General features: G+C 42.7%; 1 protein-coding gene across 8 annotated transcripts in view; it reads right to left on the bottom strand.

Annotated features, from left to right (window-relative positions):
• ptpn13 (protein tyrosine phosphatase non-receptor type 13) overlaps nt 1-19312 on the bottom strand; it is a 384832-nt gene that overhangs the window by 159225 nt on the left and 206295 nt on the right. For all 8 annotated transcript variants that reach the window (XM_069926529.1, XM_069926531.1, XM_069926532.1 and 5 more), the window contains 4 exons: nt 17386-17568; nt 14129-14291; nt 8753-9188; nt 4359-4468 (listed from right to left, as the gene is read on the bottom strand). In XM_069926529.1, coding sequence (XP_069782630.1) covers nt 4359-4468; nt 8753-9188; nt 14129-14291; nt 17386-17568 — 892 coding nt within the window. The remainder of the gene's footprint in view (nt 1-4358; nt 4469-8752; nt 9189-14128; nt 14292-17385; nt 17569-19312) is intronic.

Raw genomic sequence — 19312 nt, 5'->3', positions numbered from 1 at the left:
GGGCGACAATTACACGAGTATGTACGGTATGCTCTTAATAAAATGAGTATACCTTAATCTTGTAGAAACCTGAATCTTCCACTGAGAAGCAAAAGCAAAATTTAGGAGATGATGAAAATCTTAAATAAAATCATAGAATGTTGGAATTACTCAGCAGGATTTAGGCAGCGTCCATGATGAGATAACATTTCAGGTTGATGACATTTCACCAGAACCAGGGATAGTCCAAAGAAATACAAGTTGTAAGTTGTATTTACGTCAGGGGTGGCCAAACCTTTTTTGGTTGTAGACCACATAGAGAAAGATTATAAGGAGTCACGGGCCAAACAATATTAAGCCTGACTGTTTTCACCCACCGTTGTTTCCTTTAACAGGCTGCTTAAAGCCTGTGCAGAGCCGATGGCAGTCGGACTGGGCAGTTGGACCCCGTGGGGGAATGCTGAGAATTCGCTCCCTGCTCTCTGTGGGTCCGCACCAGTGGCAGGGCTGCCATTTTCCTTTTTTTAATGAGCCAATTAAAAACCTGCAATGGGCCGCAGTTGGCCCGCCCCTGATTTACGTACTGCACATGTATTGTTTAACTGTATGAGTGCTATGTCTGCATGGGCACTTGTATTTTTTTTGCATTGAGGACCGGAAAATACTGTTTCGTCGAGTTGTACTTGTCTAATCGGATGATAAACTTGAAGCTGTGGAGCATGGAAACAGGTTGCAGTAAGATACTGGCTCAGTTATCAAACTAACTGCTAGCGATCTGGGCAGTTGATCCAGAGGCAAAAGTTCAAATCCCACTGTGACAGTTGGGGAATTTAAATTCCATTAGTTAAATAAATAGAGAATTTTATGTCACCATAACAATGGAATTATCATTTGTTGTTAAAAGTGCACCTGGTACATTTATTTAGACATACAGCACAGAATCAGGCCATTTCAGCCCACAAGTCTGTGATGCCCAATTTACATCCAATTAACCTACACCGCCAATTTGTTTTGAACGGTGGGAGGGAACTGGAGCACCCAGAGAAAACCCATGCAGACACGGGGAGAATGTACAAACTCCTTATATGAATGCCCTACGGAAATGAAAATCTACCATCCTTACCGAGTCATAGAACATCAAACATTACAGCACAGTACAGGCCCTTCAGCCTATGATGTTGAGCTGCCCTATGTAAACCTTCTCCACAACAAGCTAATTTTTCCCTGCCTCCCACCCGTAACCTTCCATTTTTCTTACATCCATGCACCTATCAAAAGGACTTTTGAATGTCCCTTTCGTACCAGCCTCCACCACCACCCCTGGCAATGCATTCCAGGCACCCACCACTCTCTGATTAAGTGATGTCCATATTTCTGTGAACAAAGAGAACAACATTTGTAACAGGGTGGAGACCACCAGAAAACAAATGATACAGGTGGTGATAATGATGGTTGAAAGAGGTGAAAATAGGAGACAAAAATAACATAAAATGTGAGATGGGGAGAGAGAAAATCACTGAATGGTAGGAATTTGAACATAAGATTAGAAAGGGTGATCAGAGGGAATCCTTAGAAGACTCTAATGGGTTTTGGTTTTTTGCCTTGAGCTTACACTGACTCTACTAGTCTACTGTAAAAGCACAAAAGGACTAGAAAAGTGAAGTGGTACTGAGAATTAACGTGAGATACACTTTTAGTGGAATAGCATTAAAAGCAGAGATGTTAAGGCTCTATAAAGCAGTGGTGAAACCTCACTTGGAGAGAAGGTTTACTAGAAAGATACCAGGAATGAAAGGGTTAGTATATGAGGAACGTGTGTTGGCCCGTGGACTGTACAGAAGCATGAAGGGGAACTTCATAAAGGCATTTTGAATGCTGAAAGGCTTGGTCAGAGTAGATGCGGAAAGGATGTTTCCCAAGGGAGGGGATTTTAGGACAAGAGGGCACAACTTAAGGATAATAGGGCATTAATTTAAAACAGGGACGTGGAAAAATTTGTGAGCCTGTTGAACTTGTTGCCACAGGCAGCTGTGGAAACGAGATCTTTGGGTGCATTTAAGGCAGAGACTGACAGGTATTTGATTAGTCAGGACATTAAGGATTATGGGAAGACAACCGGAGAATGGGGCTGAGAGGGAGGATGGATCAGTTCATGATTAGAATGACAGAGCAGACTCGATGAGCCTAATTCTGCTCCTATATCTTGCGATTTTGTGAGATGCAACCATCAACTGAACAGATGCTATAAAGTCATAAAGCCAGCCTTTTACACTAATTCCATTTGACTTTCCATGCTTCTATCAGCTTCCCCAGATTCTTCCACCCAACTGCCCAGGGTTTGGAGAGGGAGGGGCAATCTACAATGGCCAAATGACCAAACAACAGAGAACCTGGTGTTATTGTGAAAACCGGGTTGTGATTGTGATCGACAGGTTGAGTGATTTTAAAGAAGAAATAGCCTGGGTGAATAGCTGTGGGATTTGACATGGTCTCCCTCCTTGCTTGGCCATCTCTTCCTTGGTAAGAATGGGACTACATTCATTGCAGATGATATGAAGGTGGGTGGAGGAGCAGGAAACAGGGAGGACCTGGACAGATTGGGAGAATGGGCAGAGAAATAGTAAACGAAATATCATGTTGGAATGTGTATGGTCATGCACTTTGGTAGGAAAAATAGATGGTAGACTATTTCCTAAATGGGGAGAAAATTGAAAGTATCCAGATGCAAAGGGACCTGGGAGTCCTCGTGCAGGATAGATAGTCTGAAGGTAAACTTGCATGATAAGTCAGAGGTGAAGAAGGCAAAGGCAATGCTGGGATTCATTTCAAGAGGAATAGAATATGAGCAGGATTGCAATGTTGAGACTTTGTAAGGCATTAGTGAGACCTCATTTAGAGGATTGTGAGCAGTTTTGAGCCCCTCATTTAAGAAAGAATGTGCTGACGTTGGAGAGGGTTCAAAGGAGGTTAATGAGGATTTAGGAATTTAGGAGTAAGGGTGGCAACCTCATTGAAAGGGATGGACAGAGTAGATGTAGAAAGGTTGTTTCCCATGGTGGGAGAAGAGGGCCCGACTTGAAGGGCGTCCACTTAGAGATGTGGAGGAATTTCTTTGGTCAGAGGGTGGTAAATCAGGGGAATTTGTTGCCATAGGCAGCTGTGGAGGCCAGATCATTGGGTGTATTTAAAGCAGAGATTGATAGATTCTTGTTTAGCCAGAAAATGGATCAGCCTTATGATGAAATGTTGGGAAGACTCAATGGGGGGGTGAATATAGTCTATTTCTGCTCCAATGGTCTTGTAAGTGATACTGGAATGTGAGGAGTCAAGCAAGTGCTCATTAGAAATGAAGTATTATGGGTTAAATCAGGGTGAAGGGAAGCTGGAATGGGAGGAAGGGTTATAAAAGTATAATAAAATAAGGATCTTCAAAACAGGATAGCAAGTAGAGAGCTTTAGCAAGTCTTGGGGATTGATTAATGAGTAAAGAACAAAGACATGATATTTCCTGGCTAACAAGTTTGCAGGAAGGCACATAAACTGATAAGAAGTTAGAATCCACGTGGGCAGAATTACCTAATGCTAAACCAATCCAGGAGGCAGAAGAATGTTAGGGGGAAGGTATCTCTGTACTGAAATGAAATGTATAAAAGTTGGGACAGCCTCAGTATCTGTGTGTAATCCCATGGTAAAGGGAAGCACCCAACTTTGCATTGTTGTAATAGTATAATAAAAGTTCTTTGTTCTCAATTTTTGTCTCGAGCAAATTCTGTGAAGATACTTCTGTTTCTCACAGTCTTATGGTATCTTTGAGATGTGCAAAGTAATCAAAAAGCCCAGTTGAAGACCAAAGGTCATGGATAAGGTAGAAACTCAACAGAGACAGCACCTGAGTCAGGATTCGAGTCTGGGTCACAAGAGGAGTGTCCTTGCATTTCCCCAAACATAGATGGTGTTTGCACACTTGGAATTTGTGCTAACACTATTTTTATAACAGTATCAATTAAAGAAAAAATGAACTGCAGATGCAAGAGGAAACCTACTAGGATAAAGAAGGGAAGAATACCATGACTGTAAGGCATAGAAGGTGAAAAAGGCTATTCAGCCCATCGTCTGGTCTGCCATTTAATCATGAGTTGATCCATTTCCCTCTCAGCCCCACCGCCCGGCCTTCTCTCCATAACCTTTGAGGACCCGACTAATCAACAACCTATCAATCTCTGCCTTAAATACACCCAGTGATCTGACCTCCACAACCACCTGTGGCAACAAATTCCACAAATTTACCAACTTTAAACCTGAACCACTGAACTTTCACTATGTACCCCAGTGCATGTACAAACTCAGTTGGCATTTTTCTCAGTTATTTTGTGTCTGACCTATGGCATTTGGGTGATTAGAGTCTTCAGCAGATGATGAATCTCGTGCGTGATTTTTTCGAACAGGGCTTCGATGCAAGGCAGCCTGAGACTTCTTCAGAGGGATGACACTTGAACAAAAAATAAAAGTGATAAAATGGAACAGAAATGAGTAACTGACACAATTAAATTCCAGTAAATTTTAAAACACAAAAATTAAACAAACTGTCCTTTACGGAGAGCAGTAGCTATAATATGTATTCCCTTCATAAAAGCAAACCTCTAGTCATCGGATAAAGAAACAGCAAAATAAAGATTTTCAGAGATCCATTAATGCATTTTTTAAAAATCCTGTTTCTTTATTTTTTAAACAAGAGGCAACGTGGCAAATTAATTAGTTTTCAAATTTGGCGCCTCCCACATTTGCTTTAAAAGGCACAGTTCTTTAATGACACTAATTTGTCCATAGTTATATTCATATGTTTCATTATTCAAACTAAACAAGGAAAAGAAATATTTAACCTTCGCATCTGCATAAAGAACCAGGAAACACATGTACTAGAAAAACTACTTTACGTGATTTAAATGTTGCTATTTCTGCAAAAAGTGAAATAATCCCTGTTTTATTCCACCACAGAAATTGTTCACCCTCTTATAACTGCATAATTAATGAATTAGCTTCTAGTATTGCCATTTGATTCCAAAGGGAAAAGAGACAGTTACACAGCACAGACCCAAGTTGGTCCTGACTAACATTCTCCCATTTTCTCTGATTCCATTTTATTCTGCCCACATTGCCTCGAACTCTCCGCAGATTGCACCACCCAACTGCACACTAGGGGCAAATTAGAGTAGTTCACTAACCTCACAAACCAATACACCTTGAGAATGCGAGAAGAAACCCAGTGCACCCAGAGGAATTCCACACAATCACAGGGCCAAATCTACATGGGCAGCCAGATCTGGAACGAACTCGAGTCACTGGAACTATAACACCCGCTGGCTAGCCATCGGTTACTTAAACCCCAGTAAATTTGACTCCGAGGTGAGCATAGTTAGAGATGAGGTAGCACACCTGACCATCCACACTAAGACTTATTGCTGGCAAAACTTTGTTGCACTGTATTTGATTCTCAACAAGGAACAGCAATCTTATTTATTTTAAGATCTTGAATTAATATCTTTATTAATATAATTATTGGCTTGTATTTTGAGCTGTTTTTAATCTTTCATTCAAAATTTTAATAAATTCATTATTCAAATCAATCCAACTGATTTTTTTCTGGAACCAAAAGCATTTAACAACCAAAAGCATTTAAATACTATACAGAAAACATGTTGCAGCTTGTGAATTGCCCTAGACCTGTGAGATGTTCTGGGTGGCGGCCACTGTCGTCCCACAGCTGAGACCAAGCTGCAGCTGATACTGAGTTCTTCTTGGTCATCCAGTTCCAGGGTTGCGAGGTCCATGATGATTAAACCTGTGCATTATGAATGGGAGGGCCTGAGGGAGTATTGATGAACAGAGGAACCTTGGGCTACAAGTCCATAGGTCTCTAGAACTGGAAAAAGAGGTGGACTTGCCAATGAAAAAGATCCATGGACCTCTGCTTTCATCAGCTGTAGCACAGAATACAAGAACGTCTCATTACAACTTTATAAAACACACCTTACTGATGAAGGATCGTGTGGAGTTCTGGACACCTGGCTGATGTGACTTTGTGAGAAAGGGAGCATAGGAGATTCGCCAGGTAGTAGCCAGGACTTGAGCACTGCACTTATAAACTGTGACTGGATTGACTGGATTTGTTAACATCGGCTTCTCTAGTTTCTATTCGAAACCCCCATCCCCATCTTCTTCCCCCCATCTCCTTTCCTCTCTCTCTCTCTCTCTCTCCCTTTTTTCTTCTGTCTCCTTTCTCAGAGCCAAAATCAATTTCACCTTTTCTCTCTCCTGTCCTCCTATCATATCAAACTAACACCTTTTGGCTGTGGTCCGGATTTCTCCCCTTGCTAGTCTTCAGTTTTTATACTGACACGTTCCAGTTCTTTCCTTATACCTTGAGGAAGGGCTCAGGCAGGAAACATCAGTTATATCTTTACCTCCCATGGACACTGCAAGATCTGCTGAGTTCCTCCAGCATTTCTTTTTTTTGACTACAATCACAGCGTCTGCAGACTTTTGGGTTTCTCTCCAGGCTGGATTTGTTTTCCTGGAGTGAAGAGGGCTGACGAGTGATGTGGCGGAGGAAGATAAAATGATGAAGGGGAATGATAATTTAAAAAAACCCTTTCCCTGCAGTGGGGATGTCTTAGACAAAGTTGAGGAGGAGGAGGGGTAGAGGGGATCTGAAGGGGAATAATTTTCACACAGATTCTGGAATGTACGTAGTCTCATAACATTTAAGAAGCATCGAGGCATCGAAAGCTCCAGGCTTGCAGGTGAATGAGATTAGTGTAGATGGGTGCAATGAGTGGCATGGACATGGTGGGATGACAGATCTGCTTCAGGGCTGTGCAGTACGGAAAGGAGTCCCATTTCATGCAAGGAGAGTTCAACCTATTTTGTAAATGGAGCTTCCTATTTGGTTGTTGGCTGAGATGATGACATGACAAGGGCACTCTCAGTGCCAATGTTCTGCTCTGCCATTGAGGTCTTTGACATATGAACACAAGAAATCAGAACAGGAGTAGGCCAATCAGCCTGCCATTCAACAAGATCATAGCTGATCTTACCTGCACCTTTCCCAGAAGCCTAAATTACATTTTAAATTTAGACATACATCATGGTAATAAGCCATTTCAGCCCAGAGCCCGTGCCACCCAATTACAACCAATTCACCTACACCCCCAATATATTTCAAATGGGAAACTGGAGCCTCTGGGGAAAACCCACGCAGACTCAGGGAGAATGTACCAACTCCTCACAGACAGTGCAGGGTTCAAACCCTGCTCCCAATCGCTGGCACTGTAACAGCGTGGCACTAACCGCTACGCCAACTGTGCAATACCGACTAATCCACCTATTCTTCAAAAGTTTACCTCTGTCTTAACTACATTCAGTTTAGAGAGCCTCTACTGCTTCCTTGGGCAGAGAATTTCACAGATTCACTAACTCTCTGGGAGAAGCAGTTCCTCCTTATCTCTGCCTTCAATCTACATCCCTGAACCTTGAAGCTATGCCTCTTAGTTCTAATCTCACCTGCCAGTGGAATCAAAACTCCCTGCTTCTACTTTATCCATTCCTTTCATCATTTTATGCCTCTGTTAAATTCCCTCATCCTTCTAAACTCCAATAACTTAAGTCCCAATTTCTCCTCATCCCATGAATCAACCGAGGGGAACCCGTCTGTACCATCTCCAAGATGAGTACATCCTTTCTCAAAACACCTGAGTTTTAGACAGTACTCCTCCAGGTCCTGCCTCATATCTATTCTGGCCATTTACAGCAGAACTTCCTTGCTCTGAAATTCAATCCCTCCAGCCATCTCCAATTTGCCTTCTTGATTATCAGTTATGTTGGCAAACTAACTTTTTGCAATTCATGGACAAGTACTGGATGTTGCAGTCTTTCACCATTTAATTAATAGTGTGGTTGGCACAACAGTTTCCTTTGTCCGCTTCTAGTGCCATAGACTTGCCTCTCATCTGTATTGGAGGATTTAAACCATGCTTTTTGCTTCAGCTTTAAACCATGATTTTTGCTTCTGCAAGGCTGAGAATCAGAAACCTGCTTGAATCTCAGCAGACATAAGCTAAATTCCACCATGGGGCCCAGAGATGCAGTTATCTGACAAAAGGACATCTGTGTACCAAGAACATTTAATCTTCCTGCTTGTTTTGGTCACAGTCTTTCAAGCAGAGAACTAAACTTGACGCAAAATAAACCATTGTATTCAAAGTGATAAGCTGAAAGTTGTGTTATTCGATAGAAGCCTAGGCATGCTAGCTTGCTTGCTTATCTTTCTTTTCTGTGCTGGGAATAGGTGCTTGGGTAAGCAGTTTTTAGGTAATATAAGCCATGGTCCCGCTGCTGAAGTTTGAGACTCTCCGAGAGGTGGCAACATCTCTCAGCAAGAAGAGTCCAGCCAACGTCCCGGTCGGGGGAGGTGGAGAAGCTGCTACCGGCTCCCCAACAACCTACTACAAGTGTGCGGTCGTTGCCCCACTTCGGCAGTTGGGGCCAGTCCAGGCGTTGATAAGTATAATTGGGAAGGGCTTGCATATTGTAGTTTGATATCAGCTTTAGAATTTGTAATAAAGATTTGTATAAACTGAAGTGCTCTCGGCGTGTGTGTCTTATTTTCTTTCGGTAGCTCAAACACTGTGACCAATCTAAAATGAACAAAGTGAGAGGTACAAGTTTACCCAGGACACCATCTAAAAATTCCTAATGGGGAAAAAAATATATATACCTGCTTTTGGTCCGTTGCCCACTTTCTGCGACAGACTCCGTATCTGAGCGGGATTGTGGAGCTTTCATCCTGAATTCATTCGCCCCATCCAGCAGCAAATTCGAAGAATGAATAAGCTGGCTGCTAAAAATGGGTGTACTTCTTCGCTTCGATTCAGAAACTTGCCGAAGGTCGTAGTGAGATTTACTGAGAATGGGAGGATATTGATCCCACAGAGTTCGATACAGCTTGTCCTTGGAGATGCTCTGCAGAGGCTGGTTCAGGGCTGCCTCTGACCTGGATATGCGTTTCAGGAGTTCAGACTGTGTAAGCTGTGACTGAGGAGTTATTTTGCTGAATGCACTGGCAGCCAGGCTAGAACTACTATTCACTCGGCCCATGCTGAATAAACCTGATGAGTCTCCATTGTAGTTTGGATTGCTGACAGATAAACTTTCTAAAAACAAAGAGAGAGGGTAAAATGAATTCATTAATCAGAATCAGAATTTAATGTCATGAAATTCAGTGTTTTGCGACAGCATCACTGTGCAAACATTCATATTATAACCATCTTACAACAATAAATATATTAAAAAAATAAACTAGTAGTGCACGAAAACTAAGGCAGTGTCTTGGTTCAATGATTATTCAGGAATCTGATGGCAGCGGGGAAGAAACTGTCCTTATGCCGCTGAGTGCTAGTCTTTAGGTTCCTGTAACTTTTACCCCAATGGTAGCAGAGTGAAGAGGGCATGGCCTGGGTGGTGGGAGTTTTTGAGGATAAAGTCTGTTTTTTTAAGACACCATCTCATTGATGTACTCGATGGAGTGAAGTCCGGTGCCTGTTATTTCACAGGCCCAGTTAACAACCCTCTGGAGTTTATTATTATCCTGAGAGTTGTCACCTCCATACCAGGCAGTGATGCAACCTGCCAGAATGCTCTCCACCTGAAGAAGTTTACAAGAGTCTTCAGTGACATACCGAATCTCCTTAGACACCTCACAAAGTATTGTACTGGCGAGCCTTCTTTGTGATTGCATCAACTTAGAAGCTCCAGGACCGATCTTCGGATATGTTGACACCCAGGAATTTGAAGTTCTTTACTCTGTCCATGACTGAGTCCTTGATGAGGACTCAGTCATGTTCCCCTGACTTCCTCCTGAACTCCACAATCATCTCCTTGGATTTGCTGACGTTGAGTGCAAGGTTATTGGTGTTATATCATTCAACGAGATATTTACCTCCCTCCTGTACGCTTCCTCGTTATTCTTTGTGATTCTGCCGACAATTGTGGTGTCATTGGCAAACTTGTAGATGGAATTGGATTTGTGCCTGGCCACATAGTCATGGGTGTATAACAAGTAGAATGGTGGGCTAACAAACATCCTTGGGGAGCACCTGTGTTGATGGTCAGTGAGGAAGAGACGCTGTTTCCAATTTGCACTGTCTGTCATCTTCCAATGAGAAAGTCAAGGATCCAGTTAAAGAGGGGGGTATAGAGGCCTAGAGTTTGTAACTTCTTGACCAGCACTGAAGGAATAATGGTATTAAAGGCCCGGCTGTAGTCTATGAAGAGCAGCTATATGTATGAGTTGCTGTTTTCGAGGTGATCTGGAGTTGAGTGATGATAAGCAAATTGAAGTGGGTCCAGATCTTTGCTTATTATGGGCATGACCAGCCTCTCAAAGCATTCCATCACAGTAGAAGTTAGAGCTAATGGGCGATTATCATTGAGACAGTTGACACTACTCTTCTTGGGTGCCAGGATGATTGATGCCCTTTTGAAGCAGGTGGGGACCTCTGACTGCAGCAATGAGAGGTTGAAAATGTCCGTGTACACTCCAGCTAGTTGGTTGGCACAGATTTTCAATACCCTTCCAGGTACACTGTCAGGGCTTGTCATGTTGTGAGGGTTCACCCTCTTGAATGATGTTCTGACGTCGCCCTCAGAGACAGATATCACAGGGTCCTCAGCCTTTTCAGGGATTCTAGTAGGTACTGTTTGATTCTTCTCAAAGCAGGCATAGAAAGTGTTCAGTTCACTGGGTAGTTAAGCATCACAGGCATCTTTAGTGTTTGTCCTTGCTTTGTAGGCTGTAATGGCCTGCACATCCTGCCATTGCTGGCATGTATCTGTCTCTAGCTTCCTCTGGAATTGCCATACCTGGATTTCTTGTAAAGATCCTGATCCCCGGCCTTATACACCCTTGTTCTCGCCCTCAGCAGGTTTCAAATTCTCTGATTCATTCAGGGTTTCTGGTTGGGGAACACCTAGTATTTGCACATGGGCTCATACTCATCCGTGCAGGTTTTGATGAAGTTAGTGAAGTCTATGGATGAGTTCTTGAATATGTTCCAGCCCACCGATTCAAAGCAGTCCTGCAGACGCTCCTCTGCATCCCTCGACCACACCTTCGCCGTCTTCACTACTGGTGCTGTGGTTCTCAGTCTCTGCTTGTACACTGGGAGTAGAAGTACAGTCAGGTGATCAGACTTGCCAAACTGTAGTCGTGGTGTGGCTCGGTACACATTCTTCATGGTGGTTTAGTAGTGGTCGAGTGTGTTGGTTCCCCTGGTCTTGCATGTGACGTGTTGGTGGTAGTTTGCCAGACTTCTTCAGGTTGGCCTGATTGAAGTCTCCTACAATAATCGGGAAGATATCAGGATATACTGTCTTTTCTGGAGAGGGCTGGAGTTCACCGTCCGGCCACTACTCCATCACATGACTCCTCTGGGATATACTGTCTCATGGCTGTTTATCACAGTGCTCTGCCCCTCCGGTGCCAACCTGACATTAGCCTGGGGTGGAATGTACACTGTGACCAGGATGATGGCAGTAAACAACTTCAGCAGATAGAATGGGCAACACTTAATCACCAGATGTACATCTTGGGGGAGCAGGAGTGGGACATGATATTAAGCATACATTGCTTTTCTACCCAAACTCCTCTGTGACACACACAGCTTGCCATATCTTTCCAGCTCCTTGGTACAGCCTCTTGGTAATAGGAAAACAGGACAAATGATGATGGCATTTCCATTTTTATTTTAACCATTGTGGGAAAGTTTCCTTTGGTGACATTGAATGTTTAACATCTGCAAAACTGCAAACACAAGCACACTTCTTCATCTTTTTCCCCTGAAACATAGAACCATAGAACATTACACCACAGAAACAGGCCCTTCAGCCCTTCTAGTCTGTGCCAAACCATTTTTCTTGCCTCATCTCACTAACCTTTATCCAGTCCATAGCCCTCCATCCCTCTCTCATCTATGTACCTGTCCAAATTCTTCTTAAATGTTAAAACTGAGCCCACGTTTACCACTTCAGCTGGAAGCTCGTTCTACATTCCCACCACGCTGTGTGAAGTAGTTCCCCCTCATGTTCTCCCTAAACCTTTCCCTTTTCATCCTTAACTCATATCCTCTTGGTTGTATCTCACCTCCCCTCAGTGGAAAAAGCCTATCTATATTTACTCTGTTTATCCCCCTCATAATTTAAAATACCTCGATCAAATCTCCCCTCATTTTTCTTTGCTCCAGGGAATAAAGTCCTCACCTGTTTAACCTTTCCCTGCAACTCAGTTCCTGAAGTCCAGACCATATCCTAGTAAATCTTCTCTGCACTTTTTCTAGTTTATTGATATCTTTCCTGTAGTTAGATGACCAAAACTTCACACAATGTTCCAAATTTGGCCTCATCAATGTCTTATACAACTTTACCATAATGTCCCAACTCCTATACTCAATTCTTTGATTGATAAAGACCAATATGCATAAAGCTCTCTTTACAACCTTATCCACCTGTGATGCCACTTGGGAATTATGTATCTGTATTACCAGATCCCTCTATTCCACTGTACTACTCAGTGCCCCACCATTCACTATCTATGTCCTTTCTTGGTTTGTTCTTCCAAAAACACCTCATACTTGTCTGCATTAAATTCCAACTTCCATTTTTCAGCCCATCTTTCCTGTTTAAGTCAATGTAGACAGCATTCACAGCCTTTCTTTCGTCAACTTTCCAGGTAACCTTCTCAAAAAATTCTTTTATTCTTTATTGTCACGTGAATGGCGATACAGTGAAAATCTCATAACTCTCTATTTTTCTTTCATCCATGTGCCTGTCTAAGGGTCTCTTAAATGCCCCTAATGTTTCAGCCTCCACCACCACCCCTGGCAATACATTCCAGGCACCCCCACAACTCTCTGCAAAAAAAACTGGGTTTCTAGCATTTTTAATATAACAGGCAAATAATTTTATTCACAGCAACATCCTGTCACTCCAGGAGCTACACAGACACAAGCGGGTATGTGGGAATTCCCAACGAGCAATCTCTCTGTGCTGTCAATCATACCCCAGGTAAGAGCAGCCTCTCTTGGTCTGGTTCCCCTCTCTGTGAGCTGAAGCTTTGAAGAATTGGTACTGTGACCATCATTAGATTCTGCGATATTACACCAAGTAAACTGATAAATAAGACCATGCAACATAGGACGTGATCTACAGAGATCGTCGTCTAAAGAGAGCTTCCAAATTCATTGAGAATCTCTCCCACCCTGCACACAGCATCTTTCAGCTGCTCCTGTAGGGGAAGAGATACAGGAGGATCAGAGCCAGCACCACCAGGTTGAGGAACAGCTTCTTCCCACAGAGAATGCTAAATGACTAGAGGAACTGATCACACTCACCCTCCGAGATTCTGATATTTACTAAATAATATTTATTTTAATATATGTATATTTGTCCTGCTTATGTATTATTTGCCTGTTTGGGTGTTATGTCTGGATATGTGTCTGTATGTTTTGTACCGAGAACCAGAAAGCAATATTTCATTGGGTTGTACTTATGTAATTGGATGACAAAAAACTTGAACTTTATTTTTTCCACTCAGCCTAATGCCAGCCTTCTCCCCACAATCTTTGATACCCTGTCCATTCAGATCTCTATCAATCTCTGAAAGAGGGAAACACAGGAAATACTTGAACTATTTTAACATTTTCTTTTCAATTCCCAAGCACATGATTGCAAAAGTCAAATTTTTAAATTAATTTAAAAAAAAATTTAAACATACAGCGCAGTTACAGGCCATTTCAGCCCACAAGCCTGTGCCGCCCAATTTACACCCCGTTAACCTAAATCCCTGGTACGTTTTGAATGGTGGGAGGAAACCGGAGCACCTGGAGAAAACCCACGCAGACACGGGGAAGAACGTACAAACTCCTTACAGCCAGTGCGGGATTCAAACCGCGATCTGGTCCCAATCGCTGGCGCTGTAAAGGCTTTGCGCTAGCCGCTACACCAATCGTCCCGCCCTTTTCAGAAATTAGGAAATTATTTGTTTGCACAGAAGAGAGTTCCACCCAGTACACAAAATGAAATATAGTGGCAACCATACCAATTTCCTCAATGTTTTGACTATTCTTTCGTGCCCTCATCTGGAGCTGAAATTTGTGCTGGGCTGAGACAAGATGCAGAAGATACTGGCAGGTCTTGCTGCTATCTGCCTGAAACAGATGCTTAATGCCATCTGAAGTGTTCTGTAATGTAATCTTCTTTCTCTGCAGAATGTAGGAAGGGAACATTAAGTTTGGAATGGAGCAGAAACTGATGAACATTTCAGTACTTCAGCACAATAAAAAATTTATTTGCATTCCAATGTAAAAAGTTTACCCAAAATAAAATGAAATCACTCTCAACAAATTATGAGTTATTCCGTAATTTTAATGGTTAAACTTAGATGCTCTATTCACAACCCACCATGAAATGGACAAGTGGTAAGATCTGGTTCTAAATCAATACAAGTTGGTGGTGAAGAAGGCGAATGGAATATTGGCATTCATATCTAGAGGAACAGGATGTCAGTGCAGGGTTGTGATGTTGAGGCTTTATAAGACACTGGTGAGGCCTCATGGAGTCTGGGGTACAGTTTTGGGCTCTTTAAAGAATGTGCTAGTCTTGGAGAGGGTTCAGAGAATATTTACAAGAATGATTCCTGGAATTCAGAGATTAGCACAGAGGAACATATGATGGTTCTTGGACTGAACTCCTTGGAGTTTAGAAGAATGAGGGGGGACCGCGTAGAAGCATTTGGAATGTTGACACGTCTGGACAGAGTAGTCTCCCCGTGATAGGGGAATCTAGGACAAGGGAGCACAAATTCAAGAATGAACTGCACCCATATAAAACAAGAGATGTGGAGAATTTTTTGTTTTAGCCAGAGTGATGAATCTCTGGAATTTGCTGCGGCAGGCGGCTATGGAGGCCAGGTCATTGGGTATATTTCAGGTTGATAAGTATTTGAATAGTCAGGATGTGGGGAGCAGGCAGGGGAGTGGGGCTGAGTGGGGGAATGGATCAGCTCATGATGGAATGGTGAAGCAGACTCGATGGGCCAAATAACCTGCTTTTACTCCTTTATCTTATGGTCTTATGTGGTAAAATCTATTTGTCTTCAACAAAGAAAATATCAAAAAGGCTGATAAGAGAAACTTGGAGAGAAATCAATGATTATTTCTTAGTTGAAAGAAAGGTTGCAAAAACATTATGTTTGCAAAATTCTGAAGAGCCACTAGCCCCTATTGCACTGGCATCTTGTCCCAGGAATTAACGGGGAATTAATTGGTTAAGGGTTCAGTGGAAAAGGAAAACAATCAGCATGCTGGCGTCAAATGATGCTGAGGATCGATGGCCTCTAGCCCTACTCATATCCCCAGTGTCAGCTGACGCCAGTGTGCTGATTCAACCAGTGGAAAAAAGACAACTTCCATCCATTCCATTCAAAGATCCACACTCCGATCCCCGGGGATGAGTTGCGTTCAGTGGAAAAGCAGTCAGTGTCCCAGTTAAAGGTGACCGAGTGGAAACAGCACAAACAGCTTCCTATCCTGAGATTCAGCATGGCCAATTCACTGAGTTGCCAGTGAAAAAGTGGCTTTATAATATTCTAGGAACTCAGTTGTTAAAATGGGTACCAGGTTGGACCGTGGATTACAACTTCTCGTTCACCTCCGAAATCAACTTCAAAGCAGATCGTGGAAATAAAAGTTCATTATTCTCATTTCCTTTATCAGTGAGCTGAATGAACAGCACCATTCCCCCTCATCCTCCTTATATCAAACTGATATTCATCTAGGTGGGACTGGGTGCGCCATCATGGGCATTAGCCTTCACTCCATCTATAAGAAAGCAGCCTCTAACATCAAGGACCCTCACCTTACCAGGCCATGCTCACTTCTCACCTTACCATCAGGAAGGGGGTAATGAACCTGAAGACCAACACCCATTGGTACAAAACAGCTTATTTCCCCCCCACCCCGCCATCAGATTACTGAATGGATAATAAACCGCAGACGCGACCTCACATTTTTATCCTCTTCTTTTGCAGATTTATTTATTTTTAAATAGTGTCTTCACCATAATGTAATTTATAACATAATGCACAACAATGCTGCCACAAAACAACAAATTTTATGACACATCTTCATGAAAATAAACCTGATTTTGATTTTATCTGAGAAGACAAGACAAATTTTTCTTTAAATAACTGGAATACAGGAACACGATCCTTTATCCGGAACCCTTGGGGGACAGTGTGTTCCGAATTTCGGATTTTTCCAGATTTCGGAAAGCCCACCCGAATTGTGCTGCTGTATCCACCTCCATCCCCTTCCAGTCGCCCAGCCGTCTCCCCCAACCGTGGTACTTCAGCCACCTCCCCCAAACGTTGGTCCCTCGGCCGCCTGGCAGTCTTCCCCGATCGCAGTCCCTCGGCTGCTCGGCAGTCTCCCTAGGCCGCCTCCCTGAACCACCGGTCCCCTGGCCACCTTCCCTCGGCCGCCTCCCCCGACTGCGGTCCTTCAGCCACCTCCCCTGACCGCGATCCCTCGGCCACCCGGATGTCTCCCCCGACTGCCGGTCCCTCGGCCGCCTCCCCCGACTGCCCAGCTGTCTCCCCTGACCGCTGGTCCCTCGGCTGCCCGGCAGTCTCTCCCTTCCGCCGACCGCTGGTCCCTCGGCCACCTCCCCCAACCGCTGGTCCCCACTTGCCAAATTTTGGAGCTTTCCGGATTTTATATGTCTGGATAAAGGATCGTGTACCTGTATTTCAATCTCAATTCATTTTTTACCACTCATTATTTCAGCAGAAATTTCCTTCTGTAACTGTAAATAAAATACATCTTTGATGTTGTTTTTCTTGTGCATCTTCGTTCAACTATTTCCAATCTTTAATTAAAAAGATTTTCAACATCATTGTGTATTTAAGGCAGAGATTGATAGGTTCTTGATTAGCCAGGTCATCAAAGGTTCTGGGGAGAAGGCCAGGCAGTCAGGCGGAGTGGGAAAATGGATAAGCACATGATGAAATGGTGGGGCCAACTCGATGGGCTGAATAGCCTATTCCTGCTCCAATGTCTTATGGTCTTAATGCCATGAACATGTGAAATTAGTAAAATAGCAAACCAGGGATACAAGAGTCAGAAGATGTTGTAATCCAGATTAAAAAATAAATAAGATAGTAGAGAAATACAGTGGGTCAGATGGCATCTCTGAAGGCAGACGGAGAACGCACATTACAGATCAAGGCCCTGCATCTCAAATAATAAATCAGTCTAAGCTGCTAAAAATGAGAGATCAGAGATTAAGTATACTTACATTGAAAGAGATTTTTTTTGTATCTCTCCATGGAAATCGAAGGACTTCTTTTCTGGCCCCATTGTGGATCATGTAAACAATAACACCTTTAGAGCAGATACCTAGGTTTATTCCACTCTGAGATTTCTTCTCAGGTAGAACCCGATAGAACAACACTCCATATTCAGGCAGTTTCTGACATACCTGAAAGCCAAGATTCCAGGTTTTAAGAAAAAGTCATCAATAAATATATTCTAAAGGGCTCAAAAAGGAAAATACATTCCAATTTCCATTGCAATACATAAATGAAAATGTTTTTCACAATTGAAGATTATTTTACTGACATCTAATAAAAAAGAATGATAATATTCCACAAAATTGCACTTAGTCTGCCATAAGGCAGACAAAGGCTCACCATCAGCAGAAATTGCCCGGAGTCCCTTACAGTCAGAGAAAGAGAAGCCACAGAGAGTCTCTTCAGTCACCAAGTGTCCGTTGGTTCGCCTCCAGCGCTCCCACGGCCTCTGAGCCACACAGACTGCAGATCAATTCAGACCATCAGTCTTGTGCGGCTGCAGAGGCTGTGAGAGCGCTGGAGGTGAAACCACGGACACTCTGTGACTTGGAGGATTCTCTTTTGCTTTTCCTTCTCTGACTGCAAAGGGCGTCGGGAAATGCTAATGGCAAATCTTAGTCTGCTTTAAGGTAGACTACAGGCAACTTTGTGGAATGTGATATTTCTGTTTTATTACATGACAATAAATAGTATCTGTATCTAATGGTGAGCAGTTCTCTGCATATATGCATCTGAAGACAGTATTTATTTAAAACTGTTCAGCCAACGAAGTACAGTAAAACCCCTGGTATCTAGCAACTTTGGGGGAGGGGGGGGAATTCGTAGATGCCGAATAAGTGAATTTTCCAGTTGCTTGAGATTGTGTGTTGAGAGATTAGGAAACTAACGGCAAAGCACACCAGTATCAAACTTGCGCATATTTTACCTATTCATTTTCTGGAATTTTTTTTTGCTAATTGGTTGAGGCTGCCAGTTGCTTGAATTCCAGACAACAGGGATTTTACTTTACCATCAAATGCATCCAGTCTCTCCCCCCCCCCCCACCCCCCACACTATTTCATATACAGGTATTTCTAATATTAGAAAGGAATAAGGCATCCAGGAGTTCTTTTACAATATTGCTTAGGCACTCAATCTCACTGGCCAGAGAACAACGACAACAGGAATTTTTCCTTGTTGACCAACTTCACCATTGGCTACAGCACTTCAATTGAAGAGGAGTAGAAGCAAACTGGTTTTACACCAGCATGACAAAATGAAATTACAATTTTAGCTTGACTATCTTACTACTGAAATCAGTAATACATATATTTGGAAGCTTGTTGGAGAGTAAAATACATTGTTACCTATATAACTAACTAATAATCTGATTTTACTGAAGTTTCAAAACTGAACAGCCTTTTCCCTTTGTGTATATTATTAGCATGAAATGGTCAAAGATTATTTCACTATCAAGTTGAAATTGTCCAAATTTGCGGGGTGAAAGACTCCAGAGCGTTGTTAACTTGGGCAGTGATGGGAACCAGTCTTCACTCCATCAAGGACATCTATATGAGGCGGTGTCTTAAGAAAGCAGCCTCTATCCTCAAGGATCGCACCACCCAGGCCATGCCCTCTTCACTCTGCTACCATGGGGAGAAAGGTACAATATCCTGAAGACGAGCACTCAGTGGCATAAGGACAACTTCTTCCCCTCTGCCATCAAATTTCTGAAAGGACAATGAACCACAGACATTGCCTCACTCTATCCTATTTTCTTGCACTATTTATTTATAAATGTAATTTATAACAATATTTGCATTGTAATACTGCTGCAAAACAAATTTTGTGACATATCTATAACAATAAATTTTGATTCTGAAAACAACTTCC

Source organism: Narcine bancroftii, chromosome 3 (genome assembly GCF_036971445.1).
Source record: "Narcine bancroftii isolate sNarBan1 chromosome 3, sNarBan1.hap1, whole genome shotgun sequence".
Classification (NCBI taxonomy): Eukaryota; Metazoa; Chordata; class Chondrichthyes; order Torpediniformes; family Narcinidae; genus Narcine; species Narcine bancroftii.
Note: the sequence above shows the minus strand (reverse complement) of the source record. Positions and strands in the feature narration are given on the sequence as shown.